Here is a 22156-nt window from a genome sequence, read left to right on the forward strand (position 1 = left end):
CCAATCGAAAGCGTTGTTATTGTCTTTCGAGGTAGAATGAGTTCGCGGGAAAATAAATTGGTTTTTCCTCATTGTATAAGATTTTTTTTATATAGTTAGTGTTAACGTTTAGCTAGCCACATATCTAAAATAATGAACGTATGTTGGTTTGTATGATTGATGAGTTTATCGTTGGATAGTTTGAGTACTGACAGCTTGAAACTGTTGAGAGTCCCGCTTTCAAAGGTGGAACGTTTCGTGGCTAGCTTGTTAGCCACTATAGCACCAATTCATTGGTTAATCGTAGCCAGTTTTCCATAGCCAGAATAAGGAATCTTTTGTACGGAGACAAAGAGCTCACCTCTATTGCTTGCTAGCTAGCTAGCTGTGTAACGTTTTAATACTTGTCGTTTGAAAATGAGTTTATTTAATTTGGACCGGTTTCGTTTTGACAAGAATAAAGCAACGTCAAACCAGGACGAATACAGCGGTTCCGTAAGTCCAGAGTCAGAAAAGGAGAATAAACCAGGTATGATTTGCATGCTAACTAGCTAAGCTAACAGTAGTCAGCCATTATGTAGCTAGCTAGACCGCTAGCTGCCACATCGCTTAATGGCTTATAACCTGATATATGTAACTGTCGTTCACCGGCAAGAGCAGGACCTACACTTTACATATTTGGCTTAGCTAGCTAACCCTAATCATAATATTTGCTGACACTGTACTGTTGACATTTAGCTATACCATAGTCGCTTGCTAACGTTAGCTAGCTTTATCAGTCACTTTCTCTGGGCGACAGCTAACATTAACGTTAGCTAGCTAAATAGAAAGCTAGTTGGTTGGTCAACCAAATTGTGTTTTGGGTGGCGAACTGGTAGCTAGCAACAATCGCATAACTATAGTATGTGCCCTCGCTTTAATTACATCTGATTGCTAAACTGTCTTTGCCCATATTTCTATGGCTCATACAGCACGAGGAACAACGCCTATAGCCAACCTTGGAAAACCTGGGCGAGGAGTAGTGTTTGAAGATGTCATCAGTGACTCTGACGATTTGGCAAGTGATTCGAGGAGGGATAAATTAACGAAAGTGGTGAAGTAAGTACAGCCGCATTGAAATGAGATATCTAGGCCTAGCCTATATTTCTTGCTTTATCTTGGCCAGGTCGTAATTGTAAATGAGAACTTGTTCTCAACTTGCCTACCTGGTTAAATAAAGGTAAAATAAAAATTAAAACATTTCCCCCATGACTTGCGTCAAGGTAACGTTATAACTAATTCCATGAAGTGTTGCTTAACATGCCAGTCTAATCTTGTAGTTCTTTCTCTTTCAGGGAACCAGTAAAGAAACAAGTGAAGCTAGAGGTAAGAGAGATGACTGAGCCATGTGATAAGGAAGACCAAGTTGACAAGGAGCTGGAAGAGAGACTGGACAAACTGCAGGAAATCTTCCCTAAAAGAAACAGGAAGGAGTTGCTGGAGGTAATTTCATGTTAATCACTTTTCTGTCACAAACTATTGTATAGTCTCTTAAAGACGGCTGCTGCTCAGTGTCTGGATTCACATCGCTTATATATTGAACTTTGCTTTGTTTTCAGGTGATTGAAAGCACAAGCACTTTAGATGGTGCCGTAGCCTCATGCCTGATGATGTTTGGTGACAAAGGTGACAAAGGTATCTGTTTGATTTACTACTACCGTAGACAGCAGGTTGCGGCCTGTCCCCTACTATACCACCAAACATGGCCAGCTTGACCAGTGTTTTCTATGTTTATGACATCTCTTCTTACGCTCATGACAACATAGCCTGGACCTCATTGCTAAAACATGAAAAATATAGGCATGTTTCTCCTCACACATTGACTCAATTGGTTGTCCAGACTCAATGCGGAAGAGGAAACCGGACGGATCCAGCAGTTGTCGAGACAAAGATGTGGTCCAGCAGCCCAGCAAGAGAAGGAGACCGTCTCTGGTAAGACGGGGGTGGGGTAGACCGTCTCTGGTGAGGCGGAGGGGTTAGACCTCTGGTAAGACGGGGTGGGATAGAACGTCTCTGGTAAGATGACGGGTAGACCGTCTCTGGTGAGGGGGTAGAACGTCTTTGGCGCGGGGGGGAGGGGGTAGACCGTCGCGGGGGGGTAGAAGGTCTCTGGTGAGGCCGGTGGGGGGTAGAAGGTCTCTGGGTGGGGGGGGGGTAGAAGGTCTCTGGCGGGGGTGGGGGGGTAGAAGGTCTCTGGTGGGGGGGGGTAGAAGGTCTCTGGCGGGGGGGTGGTGGTCATCTCTGGTGGGGGGGACTGTCTCTGGTGAGGCCGGGGGGGGAGAGAGAGAGACCGTCTCTGGTGGGGGGGGGTAGAAGGTCTCTGGCGGGGGGGGTAGACCGTCTCTGGCGAGGCCGGGGGGTTGACCTTCAAACCAGGCATGCATTGTGCTGTTGCTGCTTCTCCTCAGCAGTACTAACCTTCACTGTGGGTAGATTCACTTTTTTTTGTGCAGAATGTTTTGCTACAGTGTATACTAATGAATACACGCTGTCTGATTCACCAGGCTGAAGACTCTGAAGAGGAGGGCGCAGAGCCCAGCTGGGAAAGACAGGAGGCCATGGTTAGGAAACTGCAGAGGAAGTTCCCTGACCAGGATAAGGAAGTGAGTGAGAGTGTTAGCCACACAGAAATCCTACAAATCACCTTCTGTACGTATCAGTTCTAGATGTATCACAGGAGGCTGCTGAGGGGAGGACGGCTCATAATAATGGCCTGAACGGAGAGACTGGAGTGGCATCAAACACATGGAAACCATAGGTGTTTCTCAAAATGCATACTACCGTGCTCCGAGCACTCAAATTGGAGGGTCGGCTAAATCAAAGTATGCGAAACGGGGCACGGCGGGCACTACTTGATTGTGTACTCAGTTTGTACATATTTTGAAGCATGCATCAATGCAAACTTCAACGGAAAGTATGCAAAGAAATGACTCAACCATGTAATTTTATTAAACAATTTTCTCAATGAATGGCGGCCATTGTTTGAGTTGAATCGAGAGAAAATTCACTCCTACTTCGGAATGAAATGTTGCCTATTCACATCTCATGTTGCCTGACTACAATATTTTATCTTGATGTGTTAATACGTGCTGTGTTAATTTTGGCATGGTTACCTGCCTACAAAGTACGTAGCAAGCCCGTAGTAAGTTAATAGAGCTAACTGGCTAGCTAGTACTGTTAGCTAGCCAGATAGCCACAAAGAATTATCTAGCTATCCATGAAGAATTGACATCTACCTTGGATAACATTGGTTTTAGATCATTTTTTGCCTCTTATCCTATCTGGTTAGGTACATTATTAAGATTCACATATAGCTAGCTGATAGTTATGAAGTAAAACGTTTGCTTTGTGTATATCTTGTTTCGTCTCTATTGTCCTGGCTGGAAGACGGGTCAGTGAATGGGGAGGTGCAGAGTGAGGTATTACAGTAGGGGGAGGCCAGTGCTTCTCAAATGTGATGTTTAATGTGTTCTCCACACTCCTCACAAGAACGTACTTGAGAAGGTCTTCTGAGAATGTACTTGGAGCGTGAGTGTTGATCACGGTAGTATTCATATTGAGAAACGCCCCAATGTGTCTGATGTATTTGATACCATTCCACTTATTCTGCTCCAGCCATTACCATTAGCTCGTCCTCTCCAATTAAGGTGCCACCAACCTCCTGTGATGTAATTCTATGGTCAGCTGTTGCCACAGCAACCACGCACACCTCGAGAGTCATGATCATAACACACCAGGTGGTGAGAGAATCTTTCTTAGACTCACTGCAAACTTCCAGGAATAGGCCATTTTTAAAGAGTTGGTCTGACATTGGCCTCTGTCATCATCCTCCTCCCTCGCTTGTGGAAACAATAGAGAAGCAATAAAGAACAAAAGAGGAAAGAGTCAATTTTCCATTTAAGCCGCACCCACTGAATTAAAAAAATATAGTATTTTGAACATAAATATGCCACACATGTCTATAAGCCGCAGGTGCCTACCGGTACATTGAAACAAATGAACTTTACACAGGCTTTAACGAAACACGGCTTGTAACAAAAATAAATAGGCTTTAACGAAACACGGCTTGTAACAAAAATAAATAGGCTTTAACGAAACACGGCTTGTAACAAAAAATACAAAATTAGCAGTAAGCTTTAGTTGTCTTTTTGCACTGAGTCAATTCCTCACGCTGCTGTTTCCAACGTCTTATCGACTCATTAAGACCAAGCTCCCGTGCAGCAGCTCTATTTCCTTTTCCAACAGCCAGATCAATCGCCTTCAACTTGAAAGTTGCATCATATGCATTTCTCCGTGTCTTTGCCATGATGAGGGTGACAAAATGACTACCGTAATCAGAATGATGGGAAGTTTGAGAGCGCTCGATTTAATATAAACAGTAAACAAAGTTGTTTGACCTTAACCCGTTTGGCAATTTCATTGGTCTAATGAAAGCTTCATGCCGGCAAAAAACTGAGCACGTCACAGAATGTGTTTTTTTGTAGAAAAAAAATTGAAAGCGGGAAAAATCCATATATTAGCCACGTCATTGTTGAAGCCGCGAGGTTCAAAGCTGGGAAAAAAGTTGCGGCTTAAAGTCCAGAATTTACGGTAAGTAAATCGGGTGATTTTTCTTTTTTAAGAGGTGAAAAGGTGACTGGAGTGTGACAAGTGACCTCTTCTACCCCTCTCTGTCACATCCTACAGGAACTCAGGGCTGTGCTCCAGGAACATGAGTGGAACGTGGCCGACGCCTTGGAGGCGCTTCGCATGTTCTCTGACCCAGGTGATCATGGCACTGTCTCATCCAGTTGAAACATCACTGATAGTGTTGCTACAGTCATGTGACTGTTTCACCTATTCTTACCATCTAGTGTGTTTATTACTACTGTACTCATTATATTTATCAACGTGCCCTTTTTACTGATTTCTTCTACTGAAGAGGAATACTCCAGCTCCCATGAAGTCAAGCAAAAGGAACCCAAAGCCAAGAGCGACACCAAATCAAGCAACAGCAAGAGTGACGCCAAGCCGTGCAGAGAGTCCAAGGACGGCATGGAGGAAGCCAAGCCAAGCAAAGCTTCTGATCTGAAATGGATGTTCAAGAAATTTGCACCTGAATCTAAACCTACCTCCTCCTGTTCAAATTCGCTGAGCCTGAATATGTCCAACGGGACCAGCTTGGCTAAAAAGGAGGCAGTGGAGAGGAAGAGGAAGGCTCACACCTCTGACGAGAGGGCCAGCAGCTCGGAGGGCGAGGACGAGGAGTCGGCCAGCAGCGAGTTTGAGGGCGAGGATGAGGAGCTGGACTCTGGGGCGGAAGACGAGGGCACATCCACTCTCCAAGGACAGATCCTGCTCTTCTTCCAGGAGGCCTCGCTGGACGAGCTGTCCCTCATCGCCGGCTGTTCGGTGAAGAAGGCCAAGAAGATCGTGGAGCTACGGCCTTTTGCTTTTTGGCACAACCTGGTAAGAGAGTACCCACCACCCCTCCTATCTGCATGCTCTTGTGTCACTGAGCCTCAATGCTCCCTCCAACTGTCCTCGGGCATTTTCTTCCATTTGTCTCTTGTTCTTTTTGCCTTGTACACTGATTTTGGTTTTAGGTGAAGGTGTGTTCTACTCAGTCTACGACTTGTGCCTGGCCTCCTTAGCCATGTTAGGTTTCTACCGTCTCTCTGAGCCAATGGCCTACTATGACAAATCATGTGACTAGTTGTGGAATGATGGAAACCCCAGCTCATTGGCTGCTGCCAATGTCACTCATGCTGGCAGCAGAGAAATATAGGCTAGCAGTGTTTTCCACTAGCATCAGCTGTATAGGCTTTTACACACACTTTCAGCTGGGTACTTTTTCCACTTAAATTAGAAAGGCTACTTTTTTACAATTTGCTAGTCAGAAAGACAGTCAGCTGAGCCCTCTCCCCCTAGAATGAATGATATGCATCTTCTAGCGATGTATTCATAGGACAGGAGCCTGTTAGTCACAAAGTGAGCGACGGCAAGGAAACACTGCTGTAAGCTAAAGATCTCGTTTGTATTTTCGATATGGGGGGGTGTTCCAAATCTCTATCACAAGAATTACATTTGTATTTTTTATGAGCCTTCTGGCTTATTAGTCTCTTTTCTCCCTCTGTGCTGTGTGCACTGTGGACCTTCCCTCTCGCACACAGAACCCAAGCCCCTGCCACTCGCAACAAAGTCAAAAGATAAATAAAAAGTTGTCAGAATAAGTTAACTAGGCAAGTCAGTTCAGAACAAAGTCTTATTTACAATGATGGCCTACCCCGGCTTGATGTGATACAGCCTGGATTCGAACCAGAGACTGTAATGACACCTCTTGCACTGAAATTCAGTGCCTTAGACAGCTGTGCCACTCGGGAGCCCAAATTGTCTAGACTTGAAATCTAAAGATTAGCTGGCTGCTCACTAGCGCGTGGGTGGGCTTGTGCTTTACATTGTTTGAGTCCTGTATTCATTTTCTATAATGCCTGCCACAAGAAGTTGGTTATTTATTTTTATTGACTATTAACATACAATCTACCTGCAGTGAAGCCGCTCAACATTTACATTCCGTTAGTCATCTAGCAGACACTCCCATCCAGAGAGACCCACAGGAGCAACCAGGGTCAAGCCCAAGGGCACGTCGACACATCTCCCACTAAGTCTAACCAGGACCCGGACCAGCGACCTGTTGGAGTGCATGTGTGGAACTATTTATATGTGTGTGTGTGTGTGTGTGTGTAGCTGTGCGGAGTCGGCCTCAGGCAAACAGGCATTCGCTGTAACAATGTTGTCCCTCGGTGTCATTCAAATGTACTTTTTGGGGGGAGTTTATTTTGACTCTCTTTTTTAAAAAACTTTGACCGTCATTCTATCCCCCGCCCAGCTTCTCCACTCCCACTTGTCTCCAGTTCCACATCCCAACCCTCAGCTTCCCTCAGCCCATCCCACTTATCTCTACTGGCCACCCTCTTCAGATTTCTACGTGCCATATGTCTTTCTACTATGCTATGATGTTTAACATACAATTTGAATATATCTAATCGAATAGAATCCACCGTTTGCGAGTTGAAGAAATACTTCTACTAAGAGTATTAGAGTATTATTTAATTGACTAACCAGGTCTCTCCAGATATCCCAACAGTTTTAGAGTTAACTTTGGATTCATGTTATGCTTTTTCAGCCATTCCTGATCCTGAGGCCAGAAACAGGCTACCTGAGGGCAATACCAGAACAAATGGTCATGATTCTGTATCCTCACAACTAAATCTGCAGAGCTACAATGATTTTTATGCCCCAAATATTCAACATTTTGTTTGTGGCAAGAATTCTGTACAATTTTAGTTAAAAAGCAACGAAGTCTTGAATCTTGTGTCGTTTTATATATCAGTTCATACACTCTTTGCAATGGAATCGGTACATAGAAAATCTGTATGGCACAGCTGTCAACATCCTGGTCCTTAAATGAAACTGAAAGTTGGTAATTATCAGTGGATGGGCATTGTGTACGGTTCTGGTTACATTGTAATAAAATGGCCTTTTAGGACCTAATGAATATCATTACATGGACAGAAGGGGAACCTATCAGTACTTCAAACCGTGAGATGCTCTATAAATAAAGGCCCTGACATCTGTGATGGTATCCGGCGTGGACGTGACAGACTAGGCAGGATGTAGATAAACAGAGTAGCATTAGCTTGTATGTGAGTGGAGTCAGTATAAATGTATGTGTGAGTGATCAGATGGAGTGTGTAGGGCCCTGTGTGTGTATATAGATGGTGCAAATGTTAAAATAAAAGGTCAGTGAACATAAAGTGAACTCTGTCTGTGCAGCCATTTTGTTAGCTGTTTATCAGTCGTATTGCTTGGGGATAAAAGCTGTTCAAGAGCCTGTTGGTGTCAGACTTGATGCACTGGCACCTCTTGCTGTCTGTCAGCAGAGAAAATGGTCTATGGCTTACATTTACATTTAAGTCATTTAGCAGACGCTCTTATCCAGAGCGACTTACAAATTGGGTGGTTGTGGTCTTTGACGCCTGATCTAGAGGTCCTGGATGGCAGGGAGCTCGGGCCCCAGTAATGTACTGGGCTGTCCGCACAACCCTTTGTAGTGCCATGTGATCAAGGGCGGTGCTATTGCCGTACCATTCAGTGATGCAGCCAGTCAATATGCTCTGAATGGTACAGCTGTAGATCCAGAGTCCTAAGCTTGGTGATGAGCTTGGAGGGGATAATGGTGTTGAACGCTGAGCTGTCGTCAATGAACAGCATTCTCTTATCTAGGTGGGTGAGGGCAGTGTGGAGAGCAATTGAGATTGTGTGATCTGTTGTGGCGGTGTGCAAATTGGAATGGGTCTAGGGTGTCTGGGATGATGGAGTTAATGTGTGCCATAACCAGCCTCTCAAAGCACTTCATGATTACAGAAGTGAGTGCTACAGGGCAGTAGTCATTGAGTCATGAAGCCTTAGAGTTCTTGGGAACAGAAATGATGGTGGTCAGTTTAAAACGTGGGGAATACAGACTGGGACAAGGAGAGGTTGAAAATTACAGTGAATATAACTGCAAGCTTTTCTGCGCATGCTCTGAGAATGCATGGAATACCGTCGGGGCCCGCGGCCTTGCGGGTGTTGACCTGATTTAAAGACCTTTCTCACGTCAGCCTCAGAGAGCGAGCTCACCCAATCCTCTGGTCAGTGACAGCCCTCACACCCGGCTTGATGTTGTGTTCAAAGTGTGCATATAATACATTGAGTTTGTCTGGTAGAGCAGCATCGTTGGGCAGATCGCGGCTGGGTCTTCCTTTGTAATCTATAATAGACTGTAGCCCACCTGCCACATGCGGTGGGCGTCGGAGCCTATGTAGTATGATTCCACCTTATTCCTATATTGTCTTATTGCTCGTTTGAAGAGTCTCCAGAGGTCATAATGGTTCTTCTTGTACTTGTTCCTGTCCTCAGCCATAGCCTCAGGGTTGTCTGTGGTAGCCCTGTCTGTGGTAGCCCTGTCTGTGGTAGCCCTGTCTGTGGTAGCCCTGTCTGTGGTAGCCCTGTCTGTGGTAGCCCTGTTCTTTAGTTTAGAGCCAACCTCTGTGTTAATCCAGGGCTTTTGATTGGGGAAGATGCGAACCCTCACCATGGGCACAACGCCGCCGATGCATTTTCTAATGAAGATGGTGGTGGTTTGCTCGTCGACGTTATCGGCGGCGCCTCAAAACATTCCAATCAGCGCTAGCAAAGCAGTCCAGAAGCATACCTTCTGATTCTGGAGACCATTTCTCAACTGAGCAAATCACGGGTACTTACTGTTTCGGCTTCTGCTTCTAAACAGGAAGGGTCATTGGACATGCAGGGTTGTCACTCCCACACAGCTCTAAGCAGGATCATTGAATATGCAGGTGTGAATTGAAGAGCCACAAGGCACTTTAAACCTGAACCGGCTCCACCACCACATGAACCAGCAGCTGAAAGATGTTATCTGAATGTGGTGTGAATTCAGCTGGCCCACTGTATGGTAGTCCTCAACGACCATGACATAGCCTCATCTTTAATTCACGGCTTGGGCTTCGTTGTGCAACCATACAATTGCATAACTGATATCATGTCAGATGAAAAAGATGAGGCATTATGACCGGTTGGTGACACTTTTTAATGTGTGTCTGTTTCTCAGAAGGAGCTGTTCCACAAGGAGAAAGGCCTGTCTGTGGAGCTGCTGCTGGGCTGCAGGGTGGTGCTGAGGGAGAGAGCCGTGGTCCAGGGTCTCATGTCCAAGTGCCAGAACATCTCGGGCAAGATGGCGAAGGGAGTCAACCAGGTCATCGACAAGGGCATGGGCTCCGTGACCCAGCCCTCCATCCTCAACAGGAAGTAAGTGAAATGTCCCGAGGCGCCGTTCGGCAGGACCCAACAAATATGCCTCTGACAAGGAGTAATGGCATTTCTATCTGAAACGTTCAACGTTTGCCTACTGAACATAGATTACATCTAATCTGATGTAGTCATTTTATATTCCGACTGGGGAAATAAAAGGTATTGAAGGACTGCCCAATAGACCCTTTATTAAGAGAACAAATCCTCACTGGTAACAAACATAAAAATCCCAAATGCTAAGTGAATGCCATGGTAATTCATTCATCCATTTACCATGGCATAATGGATGTATTCTGAAAACAGTTATCCCCACATCTGCTATGACTTATTGTCTAGAAATAATAAAGGAATAAACCTTTTTGACCCCATTAAACAAATATGTATCGCATCATTAGATAAATGTTATGCTACACGTCTGTCAGATACTGGATGTCTCGTTTTTTGCCTCTAAATATATTGTATTGTGATTGGTTTGTCTCTAAATGTCTTGCATCGTGATTGGTTGCCATGCAGGTTAAAATTGAAACCCTACCAGTTGATTGGGCTGAAGTGGCTTCTCCTGCTGCACCAACACAAGCTGAGTGGAATCCTAGCTGATGAGATGGTGAGCTGACTACCCAATACAGATGCATGCTGTTTCCCAAATGCCTCCCTTTTCTCTCTCTCTCTAGTGTACTATTGGCCAGGGCCCATAGGGAATAGGGTGCCATTTGAGACTTTGCCACATACTATGGTGTTCTTTAATTATGTGGATTACCCCTCCCTGTATTGTAGAACTGTTACCAACCGAAAACAATGGCAAGTATAAAATGGCCACAACGGCTGTAAAGGCCGTCCTGCTCCTTTCCTGTCGACTTAACTTCCACTCGCAGTCCCTTCAGTTTCTCTTAAGTCCCGGCAGTTTGGCTGCTCAGCCTACCTTCATTATCCCTCATAGCACTGCCATTCCTAACCAATCAGAGCGCTTGAAAATGCGCACCTGGACACTGCACCCGCTCAGCTCCGGTCAGAGCCTTATGATCATCCGAAGGGAGAAGATGCATGTTTTTACTGTCAACATTAACAGGAATGTCTGAATGTTGTGCGTGCATCAAAATAGAAGTTGCAAGAGGGTTTTATCTGGGTTTTCACATGCTGGGTAATAGATAATTACCACTAATTACGAAATGTTACGTTGATACGTTTCAGCCATATGTGTCCTACTGTATGGCTGTTACTATTCATTAATGACCACTAATTACTTCATGTTACATTGATACGTTTCAGCCATATGTGTTCTACTGTATGGCTGTTACTATTCATTAATAACCACTAATTACTTCATGTTACGTTGATACGTTTCAGCCATATGTGTTCTACTGTATGGCTGTTACTATTCATTAATAACCACTAATTACTTCATGTTACGTTGATACGTTTCAGCCATATGTGTTCTACTGTATGGCTGTTACTATTCTTTAATGTTAGAGTTGCTAATACTACTTGAGGGATTGTCTATCCTATGTAGTATTATTCCCTACTGCCAGAAGTGTTGTTATTGCATTGGTTGCACAAGTACTTTTGCAGAAGTGGTTTAATTGTCGTATTGATAAAGTGTTTTGCCTGCTCACTCTTCCACAGTGTTTTCCATAGTGGTGTTTTATTAAAAGGGCTTTTATTGTGCTGCCATGAGCTTCTAGCGTCATCCCAGTGTCATCCCAGACAGTTCTTGGAGATTGCTCGTGCCCAGAGTCATTTCCTGACTCTGTGGCACCAGGGCACAGCTGATCTCAAAGTTCTCAACCTGGGAAAAAGTCTCACAAGGCTGGAGCGAGATGGTGCCATAAATCTTGACCCTTTTTCAATCCAAGTAATTAGTTTCTCTCTCTCTCTCTCCGAGAGGTGAATGTATATGTCTATATTGATGCTGTGTTTATAACCCATTATAGACAGGTTATACGTGTAATGACATTTGCCCCTTAATGTACAAATTGCATAGTTATAACACTTAACTAATACTGTTTACATGTGTTTGTATCTTTGTCTTCTACAACCACAATAAGATTCCAAGTCATTTGGATTACCAGAATCATATAAACATCCTCAAATGGAAACGTGTGTGTGTGTGTGTGTGTGTGTGTGTGTGTGTGTAGTGGTGACTGTCAAGAGTACAGTGATGTTGGCACTGGACAGCACTATAGTGGGCAGAACCAAACCAATCAGTTATAAGTATTCAGCGGGTGAGGGCATTCATAGCTGACCGCTCAGACGGATGAGGGCATACCAGCCAATCGTTTTTACGTGGTCCTTCTAGACGGATTTAGCGACCAACAGTTTTTACAAAGGCTCTAGATAAGCGAGTGTGGGTGGAGCAACGGCAGGTGAATACAGAGAGAACTAAAGGAATGGGTGGGAGAGATCTGTTATTTTAACATTCTAAAGGAAAGGCTGTGTCTTGTTTGGTTGAAATACTGTTAGGTTGCCAGTGGTGTCTTGTTTGGTTGAAATACTGTTAGGTTGCCAGTGGTGTCTTGTTTGGTTGAAATACTGTTAGGTTGCCAGGAGGTGCTTCAAGTCCTGACAAGAGACCTGGGGCTCCGTGATGCTGTTTCTAACTCATACTTGTTTTGAAGAGCAGATGTCGATCTCTATTTTCTCTCTTGCTTGCTCTCTTTCTCTCGCTCTTTCTTTCATTCTCTCATCTCTCTTTTTACTCTTCTGGTCGTCTACTCGACAGGGTTTGGGAAAGACCATCCAGGCAATAGCCTTCCTGGCCAGACTGTACCAGGATGGCATCAAAGGCCCCCACCTCATCACTGTGCCCGCCTCCACCCTGGGTAAGGGCTTTGCTCTCGTCAATCCACTCACTTTATTACCAATTAAGTGTGTTTATAACATGACAAGAACAAAGGAGTATTGTTTGATCATTTCACTTAAAAATGACTGGCCTTTTAATAATATCTGTGTGGCATAATGTCAGGTTTTGTCTGAGTTAATTGTATTAAAGTGGTGTGAAATGTATTCCCTTTGCTCCAGATAACTGGGTTCGGGAGCTAAAGCTGTGGTGCCCCAGACTCAAGGTGCTAGTCTATTACGGTGAGGCGTTTTGATTGGGTGACTTTATTTGTCAAATGTTATCTTTTTTTTCTTTTTTTTTACATGACTGGCACAATAACATCTGACTTATTTTGGTTGCGGTCCCATCTCTTCCTTTTTTACCTGTTCAGGTCCAGGATAAAGCGATCGGTTGTTAGCTTTAAGTCTAAGCTGATGTGTAAACCGTTGAAATATTATTACTAGAAAGGGTGTCCCCGTTGTAATCAATGAGGCCATATTGGATGGTAATTATATTTCTATGGCGTAAACCCTGATATGTTTTCAGGCTCTGTGGAGGACCGGCAGTACCTGCGACGTGACATCCTTAATAATCAGGTGGACTTCAATGTCATCGTGTCCACGTGAGTCGTTCAACACATGCTTGTTAGATACTACAGCACTGTTGGAGCTAGAAACACAAGCATTTCGCTACACCCGCAATAACATCTGCTAAACACATGTATGTGACCAATAAAATTTGATTTGACACATGCGTACATACAGTTGATGTCGGAAGTTTCCATACACCTTAGCCAAATACATTTAAACTCAGTTTTTCACAGTTCCTGACATTTTAATCCTAGTAAAAATTCCCGGTCTTAGGTCAGTTAGGATCACCACTTTATTTTAAGAATGTGAGATGTCAGAATGATTTATTTCAGCTTTTATTTCTTTCATCACATTCCCAGTGGGTCAGAAGTTTACATACACACAATTAGTATTTGGTAGCATTGCCTTTAAATTATTTAACTTGGGTCAAACATTTCGTGTAGCCTTCCACAAGCTTCCCACAATAAGTGGGGTGAATTTTGGCCCATTCCTCCTGACAACGCTGGTGTAACTGAGTCAGGTTTGTAGGCCTTATTGCTCATACATGCTTTTTCAGTTCTGCCCACAACTTTTCTATAGGATTGAGGTCAGGGCTTTGTGATGGCCACTCCAATACATTGACTTTGTTGTCCTTAAGCCATTTTGCCACAACATTGGAAGTATGCTTGGGGTCATTGTCCATTTGGAAGACCCATTTGCGACCAAGCTTAACTTCCTGACTGATGTCTTGAGATGTTGCTTCAATATATCCACATAATTTCCTGCCTCATGATGTCATCTATTTTGTGAAGTGCACCAGTCCCTCCTGCAGCAAAGTACCCCCACAACATGATGCTGCCACCCCCGTGCTTCACGGTTGGGATGGTGTTCTTCGGCTTGCAAGCATCCCCCTTTTTCCTCCAAACATAACGATGGTCATTATGACCCAACAGTTTTAATTTCTTTCATCAGACCAGAGGACATTTCTCCAAAAAGTAAGCTCTTTGTCCCCATGTGCAGTTGCAAACTGTAGTCTGGCTTTTTTATGGCGGTTTTGGAGCAGTGGCTTCTTCCTTGCTGAGCGGCCTTTCAGGTTATGTCGATATAGGACTCGTTTTACTGTGGATATAGATACTTTTGTACCTGTTTCCTCCAGCATCTTCTCAAGGTCCTTTGCTGTTGTTCTGGGATTGATTTGCACTTTTCGCACCAAAGTACGTTCATCTCTAGGAGACAGAACCCTTCTCCTTCTGAGCGGTATGATGGCTGCGTGGTCCCATGGTGTTTATACTTGCGTACTATTGTTTGTACAAATGAACGTGGTACCTTCAGGCGTTTGGAAATTGCTCCCAAGGATGAACCAGACTTGTTGAGGTCTACAATTTTTTTTCTGATGTCTTGGCTGATTTCTTTAAATTTTTCCCATGATGTCAAGCAAAGAGGCACTGAGTTTAAAGGTAGGCCTTGAAATACATCCATAGGTACTAGAGGTCGACCGATTATGATTTTTCAACGCCGATACAGATTATTGGAGGGCCAAAAAATCCGATGCCGATTATTGTTATATATTTTTATATGTGTGTGTGTGTATATGTGTGTATATACATACACACACACACACACACACACACACACACACACACACACACACACAGAGCTCTGAAGTGACAACGATACTGAAGAGTCTGCTTAGGAGACAAATACTCTCAACTGTTTGAATAATAAAAATAGAGTTTAAGTTACCTGTGATGAATGCTGAAAACAAAAACTGTAATTTCTATATGCAGGAAATCCTATTTTAATAATGGGCATGGTAAGAATTGACTACCAAAGTGTGAGTCATAATTCCCATGACACCTTCTAGCAAAATCTGAAAAGCGGTTCCTTCATTTATTCCATAGGATATTTTTAGATTAACTTAGTCTGTGTTTGGTTTAGGCTTACACCACCTTGCCAATTTTATAACTGTGTAGATATCCATAGGATATAACTCTGATCAATATAAGCGAAGATCATTTTTTTTGTAGAGTGGATTTATGAAAATATGTTGACAAACGTTACCTAGTGAGATTTACACGGGTATCAAAACGCCGAGGCGGTTTAAGCACAAAACACAGACCTTATTTGGAGTAGATCAAGACATTCTCTATGGAAGACATGAAGGGTAAAATAATGAAGGAACCACTTTCAAGTTCAGCCGCAAGTTATTACAGGAATTATGACGCGTCGACTATTTCTCTCTAAACCATATACCTTTGACTATTACGAGCCTGCTGCTGCCTACCACCGCTCAGTCAGACTGCTCTATCAAATCATAGACTTAACTATAATATAATAAACTTTAGTTTCCGGATTTGAACATATTAATGACCTATCATCTAAAACATTATTCTTTCAGTGACATACGGAACCGTTCCGTATTTTATCTAACGGGTGGCATCCATAAGTCTAAATATTCCTGTTACATCGCACAACCTACAATGTTATTTCATAGTTCCGTAAAATTCTCGCAAATTAGTTCGCAACGAGCCAGATTCTGTATACCCTGATTCTGCGTGCAATGAACGCAAGAACACTGACACAATTTTACCTGATTAATATTGCCTGCGAACCTGGATTTCTTTTAGCTAAATATGCAGGTTTAAAAATATATACTTCTGTGTATTGATTTTAAGAAAGGCATTGATGTTTATGGTTAGGTACAGTCGTGCAACGATTGTGCTTTTTTTCACAATTGCGCTTTTGTTAAATCATCCCCCGTTTGACGAAGTCGGCTGTCTTTGTTAGGAAGAAATAGTCTTCACAGTTCGCAACGAGCCAGGCGGCCCAAACTGCTGCATATACCCTGACTCTGTTTGCAAGAGAAGTGACACATTTTCCCTAAAGCAGGTGGTTAGAGCGTTGGGCTAGTTAACGTAAGGTTGCATCCCCAAGCTAACAAGGTAAAAATCTGTCGTTCTGCCCCTGAACAAGGCAGTTAACCCTCCGTTCCTAGGCCGTCATTGAAAATAAGAATGTGTTCTTTAACTGACTTGCCTAGTTAAATAAAGGTTTTTTATCGGAATGGCCCTAATTAATCGGCCATTCCGATTAATCGGTCGACCTCTAATAGGTACACCTCCAATTGACTCAAATGATGTCAATTAGCCTATCAGAAGCTTCTAAAGCCATGACATCAAGGCACATTCAACTTAGTGTATGTAAACCTCTGACCCACTGGAATTGTGATACAGTGAATTAATCTGTCTGTAAACAAATGTTGGAAACGACTTAGGACATCTACTTTGTGCATGACACAACTGACTTGCCAAAACTATAGTTTGTTAACAAATTGGTGGAGTGGTTGAAAAACGAGTTTTAATGACTCCAACCTAAGTGTATGTAAACTTCTGACTTCAACTGTACACAACATAGACTTAGATGACTCATCTTTGCGTCTGTGAATGTACGGATAGTGCCAATGAGGCCATCTCCATTTTGAAGTAGTCTTCATTTTCTTCTACAACTTTTTATGAGCTGGTAAACAAACTGAAAGGGTGCACACTGTCATTTGGAGTGTGTTGTTTCAACAGGTATAAAGCCAAGGTTGGCTATTTACTACCACCTGCCGTTATGGAATGTTTGTGAACAAGTATAAATCATAGGCTTATCCCTCCTGAGGACCTGGATGGAATTATGTGATCCTTCCTTAACCCATATGAAGTCCCACCCAGTTGATTACTTCAAAATGGTCAAAGTACTTAATGGCGCTGCCCATGCTTTCTTTAAATGGCTTTTGGGAACTAGAGTTGTCTAACAGACACATGCATGCCATGTTGTCAGAGAGGTTTCAGTCTGTCAGTGGAACCACAATAACCCTTAGTGCAGGGTTCCCCAACTGGCGGACTGCGGGCAGAATTTTGCCTGCGGGTGGTTTTATTTGGCCTTCCAAGTTTTCTGAGCAAAACATTTTTAATGTGTTTTATTATTTATTTTCAAACTGACCCAAGATCAGCATCTAGGACCAACTTTACTCTACACCCTTACAGCTGTGCAGGGGTGTACTGACCCAAGATCAACGTCTAGGGCAGGGGTGGGCAAACTTTGGCTCAAGGGCCACATTCAGCTTTTGAAACCAAGTAAAGGGACACATACTATATGTGTGACAAAACATATGAAGCCTGTTGTTCACGTTAAACACACAATTAGTAGTGTACTGTAGGTGTACATATGCTGCAGATTGCAGAACAACTGTCACTTTACTATCTCTACCCACAATCAGACTCAGACACAAAAAGTAAGTGCAAACTTTTGAAATATGAAAAAAAAACATGTTTATATGACTGGAAACAGCAGACATCTGATAAAGATCATCTCTGTTCCTGATGTACAATCTGAGTGACGCAAAAATGTAAAGAATTTGAGTTCATATTGAATGGCCTGTTTTATGACAGCATATTATAGAATGACTTCTCATTTCCCTTCCACCCTAAAAAAGAACGTTGTAAAACCGCATACACAAAACAACATTTGGCTTCATGTTGATATGCAGATGGTCTATAACTCTTTATATTAAAGCAGATTACTGAACAGTTGTCAAATCATCTCAGCCCAAATAAAGTACAATCTGAGCCATTGTAGTAATGTCAAATGAATGGGGACAAGGCCAGTATCCAAGTGCATTTCTGGATAATTCTCACTGCAATAACCATCACCATAATCATTTTAAAAAGACTGTGTTGAAAACGGGGAAAGAAAACCCTGGCCTATCCCACTCTTGGTGATTTCAGTCTTAATGTGAACAATGGGCCTGGTCATCTCTCTTGGAAAGGGTGTTGAAGTCTGGTGTCATTTCTAAAGTAGATCCTCAGAACAGCTGACAAGTGGTTTGTTAAATTTGACCTGGGATGGGATTTGTTGTAGTGGCCCTGCTCATGCTTTAAATTACTGAGTTTGTTCACACACACGACCTGAATAAAAGCAGCATCCTCTGCACATGCTTTTTCATGTTTGGAAACGGTTTCATTCAGTGAGCCATAAAACTGGTATTTTGTGGTTGTGTTGTACTTCTCCTTCAAAGCACTGTCACACTGGATGTCAATAAGCTCCAGTTGGGTGTCTGGTAGTGCTTTCTCATGATACAACCTCCAGCTTAGTCTAAATCTTGCCAAATGTCTACTGTACAGTCGTGGCCAAACGTTTTGAATGACACACATTAATTTTCACAAAGTCTGCTGCCTCAGTTTGTATGATGGCAATTTGCATATACTCCAGAATGTTATGAAGCGTGATCAGATGAATTGCAATTAATTGCAAAGTCCCTCTTTTCCATGCAAATTATCTGAATCAACTGCATTTCAGCCCTGCCACAAAAGGACCAGCTGACATCATGTCAGTGATTCTCTCGTTAACACAGGTGTGAGTGTTGACGAGGACAAGGCTGGAGATCACTCTGTCATGCTGCTTGAGTTCGAATAACAGTGGAAGCTTCAAAAGGATGGTGGTGCTTGGAATCATTGTTCTTCCTCTGTCAACCATGGTTACCTGCAAGGAAACACGTGCCGTCATTGCTTTGCACAAAAAGGGCTTCACAGGCTAGGATATTGCTGCGAGTAAGATTGCACCTAAATCAACCATTTATCGGATCATCAAGAACTTCAAGGAGAGCGGTTCAATTGTTGTGAAGAAGGCTTCAGGGCGCCCAAGAAAGTCCAGCAAGCGCCAGGACTGTCTCCTAAAGTTGATTCAGCTGCGGGATCGGGGCACCACCAGTACAGAGCTTGCTCGGGAATGACAGCAGGCAGGTGTGAGTGCATCTGCACGCACAGTGAGGCGAAGACTTTTGGAGGATGTCCTGGTGTCAAGAAGGGCAGCAAATAAGCCACTTCTCTCCAGGAAAAACATCAGGGATAGACTGATATTCTGCAAAAGGTACAGGGATTGGACTGCTGAGGACCGGGGTAAAGTCAATTTCTCTGAATCCCCTTTCCGATTGTTTGGGGCATCCGGAAAAAAAGCTTGTCCAGAAAAGACAAGGTGAGCGCTACCATCAGTCCTGTGTCATGCCAACAGTAAAGCATCCTGAGACCATTCATGTGTGGGGTTGCTTCTCAGCCAAGGGAGTGGGCTCACTCACAATTTTGCCTAAGAACACAGCCATGAATAAAGAATGGTACCAACACATCCTCCGAGAGCAACTTCTCCCAGCCATCCAGGAACAGTTGTGACGAACAATGCTTTTCCAGCATGATGGAGCACCTTGCCATAAGGCAAAAGTGATAACTAAGTGGCTCGGGGAACAAAACATTGATATTTTGGGTACATGGCCAGGAAACTCCCCAGACCTTAATCCCATTGAGAACTTGTGGTCAATCCTCAAGAGGCAGGTGGACAAACAAACTCACATTCTGACAAACTCCAAGCATTGATTATGCAAGAATGAGCTGTCATCAGTCAGGATGTGGCCCAGAAGTTAATTGACAGCATGCCAGGGCGGATTGCAGAGGTCTTGAAAAAGAAGGGTCAACACTGCAAATATTGACTCTTTGCATCAACTTCATGTAATTGTCAATAAAAGCATTTAACACTTATGAAATGCTTGTAATTATCCTTCAGTATTCCATAGTAACATCTGACAAAAAATAGCTAAAGACACCGAAGCAGCAAACCTTGTGGAAATTAATATTTGTCTTTCTCAACTTTTGGCCACGACTGTGTGTCTGTGCAGCACTGCGATGTGGGCACATTCAGTGCAGCTGGCGTCGGAAAATAGTCGAGCGACCGGCTGCTCATTTGTCTGGAGAACAACATAAGTTTGGTCTTGAATGCGTTCACGTTAGAATACAGTCCATGCACAAAAACACCATTCAGATGGTTCAGATGCCCCAATATGGCCAGACCGAAAGCAAAGTCGCCCAGCCAATCTGTCTTTCAACTCGTAGAAGTCGTCAGCTTTACCAACCGTATCAAGGAACATACCTATCTCCCCTCTCAGTTCCCACACATGGCGAAATAATACTTTTCCCAGGCTTAGCCAGGTCCTGCTGCTCTGCCTCTGTCATTAAGCAGCTGAATGAACTGACGATGGGTAAGCCCCCTTGCCCGTAAAAAGTTGACAAGTTTTACAACCACTTTCCAGCTTTAACACACTATTTTACAGTGAAGAAATATCAATTCCTCTGAGTTGGTGCTTTCTTCTTTTACTTTGTCTTGTAATCTTTTTACCAGTTAGATTTGGTGATCCGTCTGACGTTTGCTCCATGGTTGATTCATTTTTTTTTTTTTAAGCAGGCACACACCCTGTTAGCATGCTTGCTTGAAAAGTTACGATTGAGATTATGTTCCTTAAAAACGGCAACACTTTCTTGGCATATCAGACATACACATACCGCCTTATGTCCAATATTAGTAAAGTATGTTGCTGTCCATTCTTCTTTAAACACACGACATTAAGTGTCCACTTTTCTCATTTTCGCAGAACTAATTTTTCACGTCAAAAGTCGCCAAGCAATGAAGTAGCTATGATGACTGAGCGCATTCTGAATCTGACTGTAGGCCCAAATACAGAGCGCTGCCAGGCTACAGCGCCATCTATTGGTTGTTTGTATATCATGGAATGAGTTATTTTAGGGCAAAAATCGTAACTTAAATATGATTAATATTTAAATGTCTCACGGGACGGATTGAAGTGTCCGGCGGGCCGTACTTTGCTCTCTCTTCTCCCCCCCCCGGTCTAGGGCCAACGTCGCCCTACACCCTTAAAGCTGTGCAGGGGTGTTTTAATGGCCTAGGTGTCTGTGTGAACCAGAAAAGCACTTTGTTATGCATGAATGATAGATATTAGAGCTTTACGTGCTGTGGCTGTCCCATAGTGCACATATTTTGACTAGAGCTCTATGAGCTGTGGTGAAAAGTAGTGCACTATAAAGGGAAGCGGTGCTATTTGGGATGGTTCCAGTGTACGAGGCGGCCATATGGAAAATGAAGGCACCGAGTCCACCCTTGGTACGTCTTCTCCAATCTTGTTAGCTGACATTAAGCCTCCACACATGATGAGTCAATTCGAATTCACTGGAACTTAAAGGCCCTGGCATCTTGACTTTGCTTAGTGTGCGTGCTAGGGGTGTGAATGATTTAAACGTTAATGTTTTGAGAAAATCGCTAACTGAAAGTTTAGGTTTTTTTTCTTCACAAAATGTAAATTATAAAATAACCGCTCCCGATCATCAAGAGCAAAAGTGAAATGCCTAACGCAACAATGCTGTACTGTTAGTAGGAGATATCCATCATCCAAATGATTTGCCACAGATATAAAGTGCTCAGCATGCTATCGTTGTTAACAGTTGGGAAAATGGCAGAGAATGGCAAGCAACAGCTGTGAAGTTCAATATGGCAATACTTTGAGATGTTAAATGAGATGGTGGTGAAATGCTAACTTTGTAAGGTGGAGTTGAGGTACAGTAATGGTAGTGCAGGTTCCTAGCCATCTGAAAGCAACGCACCGTGACACCCAGACCGTTGCTGGCAGCAGCGCAGGCCCCCAACAGACATTAGGAGACAGCTTCACACGAAAGCTGACCGTATCTGACAGTAAATAGAACTTCATTGTCCCCCCCAGTGGTCATACAGTGTGTGCTTGCATGCCTGTAGCCCTTCCACTTTGATGTAGGCCCTACATAGGGAATGAACGTTCAACTATAGATGCTGATGTCTGTCATTCCTCTCTGCAGGTACAACCTGGCCATCGGCAACGACAACGACCGCAGTCTCTTCCGCAAGCTCAGACTGAAGTACGCCGTGTTTGACGAGGGCCACATGCTGAAGAACATGAAGTCCCTCCGTTACCGTCACCTCATGGCCATCAACGTTAGTTTACCTCACACTTCCTGTCTCTGTCTGACGCTCTCACTTCCTGTCTGACTCTGTA

At 43.5% G+C, this 22156-nt stretch overlaps 1 protein-coding gene across 3 annotated transcripts in view; it reads left to right on the plus strand.

Moving 5' to 3' along the window:
• Nucleotides 1-22156, plus strand: part of LOC115164975 (SWI/SNF-related matrix-associated actin-dependent regulator of chromatin subfamily A containing DEAD/H box 1A) — a 27605-nt gene continuing 5449 nt past the window's right edge. Inside the window, exons 1-14 of one of the 3 annotated variants that reach the window (XM_029717950.1) lie at nucleotides 1-508; nucleotides 951-1077; nucleotides 1314-1461; nucleotides 1578-1644; nucleotides 1859-1950; nucleotides 2523-2621; nucleotides 4705-4783; nucleotides 4940-5466; nucleotides 9668-9864; nucleotides 10381-10471; nucleotides 12584-12683; nucleotides 12883-12942; nucleotides 13229-13304; nucleotides 21960-22095. In XM_029717950.1, coding sequence (XP_029573810.1) covers nucleotides 397-508; nucleotides 951-1077; nucleotides 1314-1461; nucleotides 1578-1644; nucleotides 1859-1950; nucleotides 2523-2621; nucleotides 4705-4783; nucleotides 4940-5466; nucleotides 9668-9864; nucleotides 10381-10471; nucleotides 12584-12683; nucleotides 12883-12942; nucleotides 13229-13304; nucleotides 21960-22095 — 1911 coding nt within the window. In that variant the 5' untranslated portion in view covers nucleotides 1-396. Of the gene's footprint in view, nucleotides 509-950; nucleotides 1078-1313; nucleotides 1462-1577; nucleotides 1654-1858; nucleotides 1951-2312; nucleotides 2318-2522; nucleotides 2622-4704; nucleotides 4784-4939; nucleotides 5467-9667; nucleotides 9865-10380; nucleotides 10472-12583; nucleotides 12684-12882; nucleotides 12943-13228; nucleotides 13305-21959; nucleotides 22096-22156 lie in introns of those variants that run through there. The other 2 variants (XM_029717949.1, XM_029717951.1) reach the window with 2 other exon arrangements.

This window comes from Salmo trutta, chromosome 27 (assembly GCF_901001165.1).
Source record: "Salmo trutta chromosome 27, fSalTru1.1, whole genome shotgun sequence".
Taxonomy (NCBI): Eukaryota; Metazoa; Chordata; class Actinopteri; order Salmoniformes; family Salmonidae; genus Salmo; species Salmo trutta.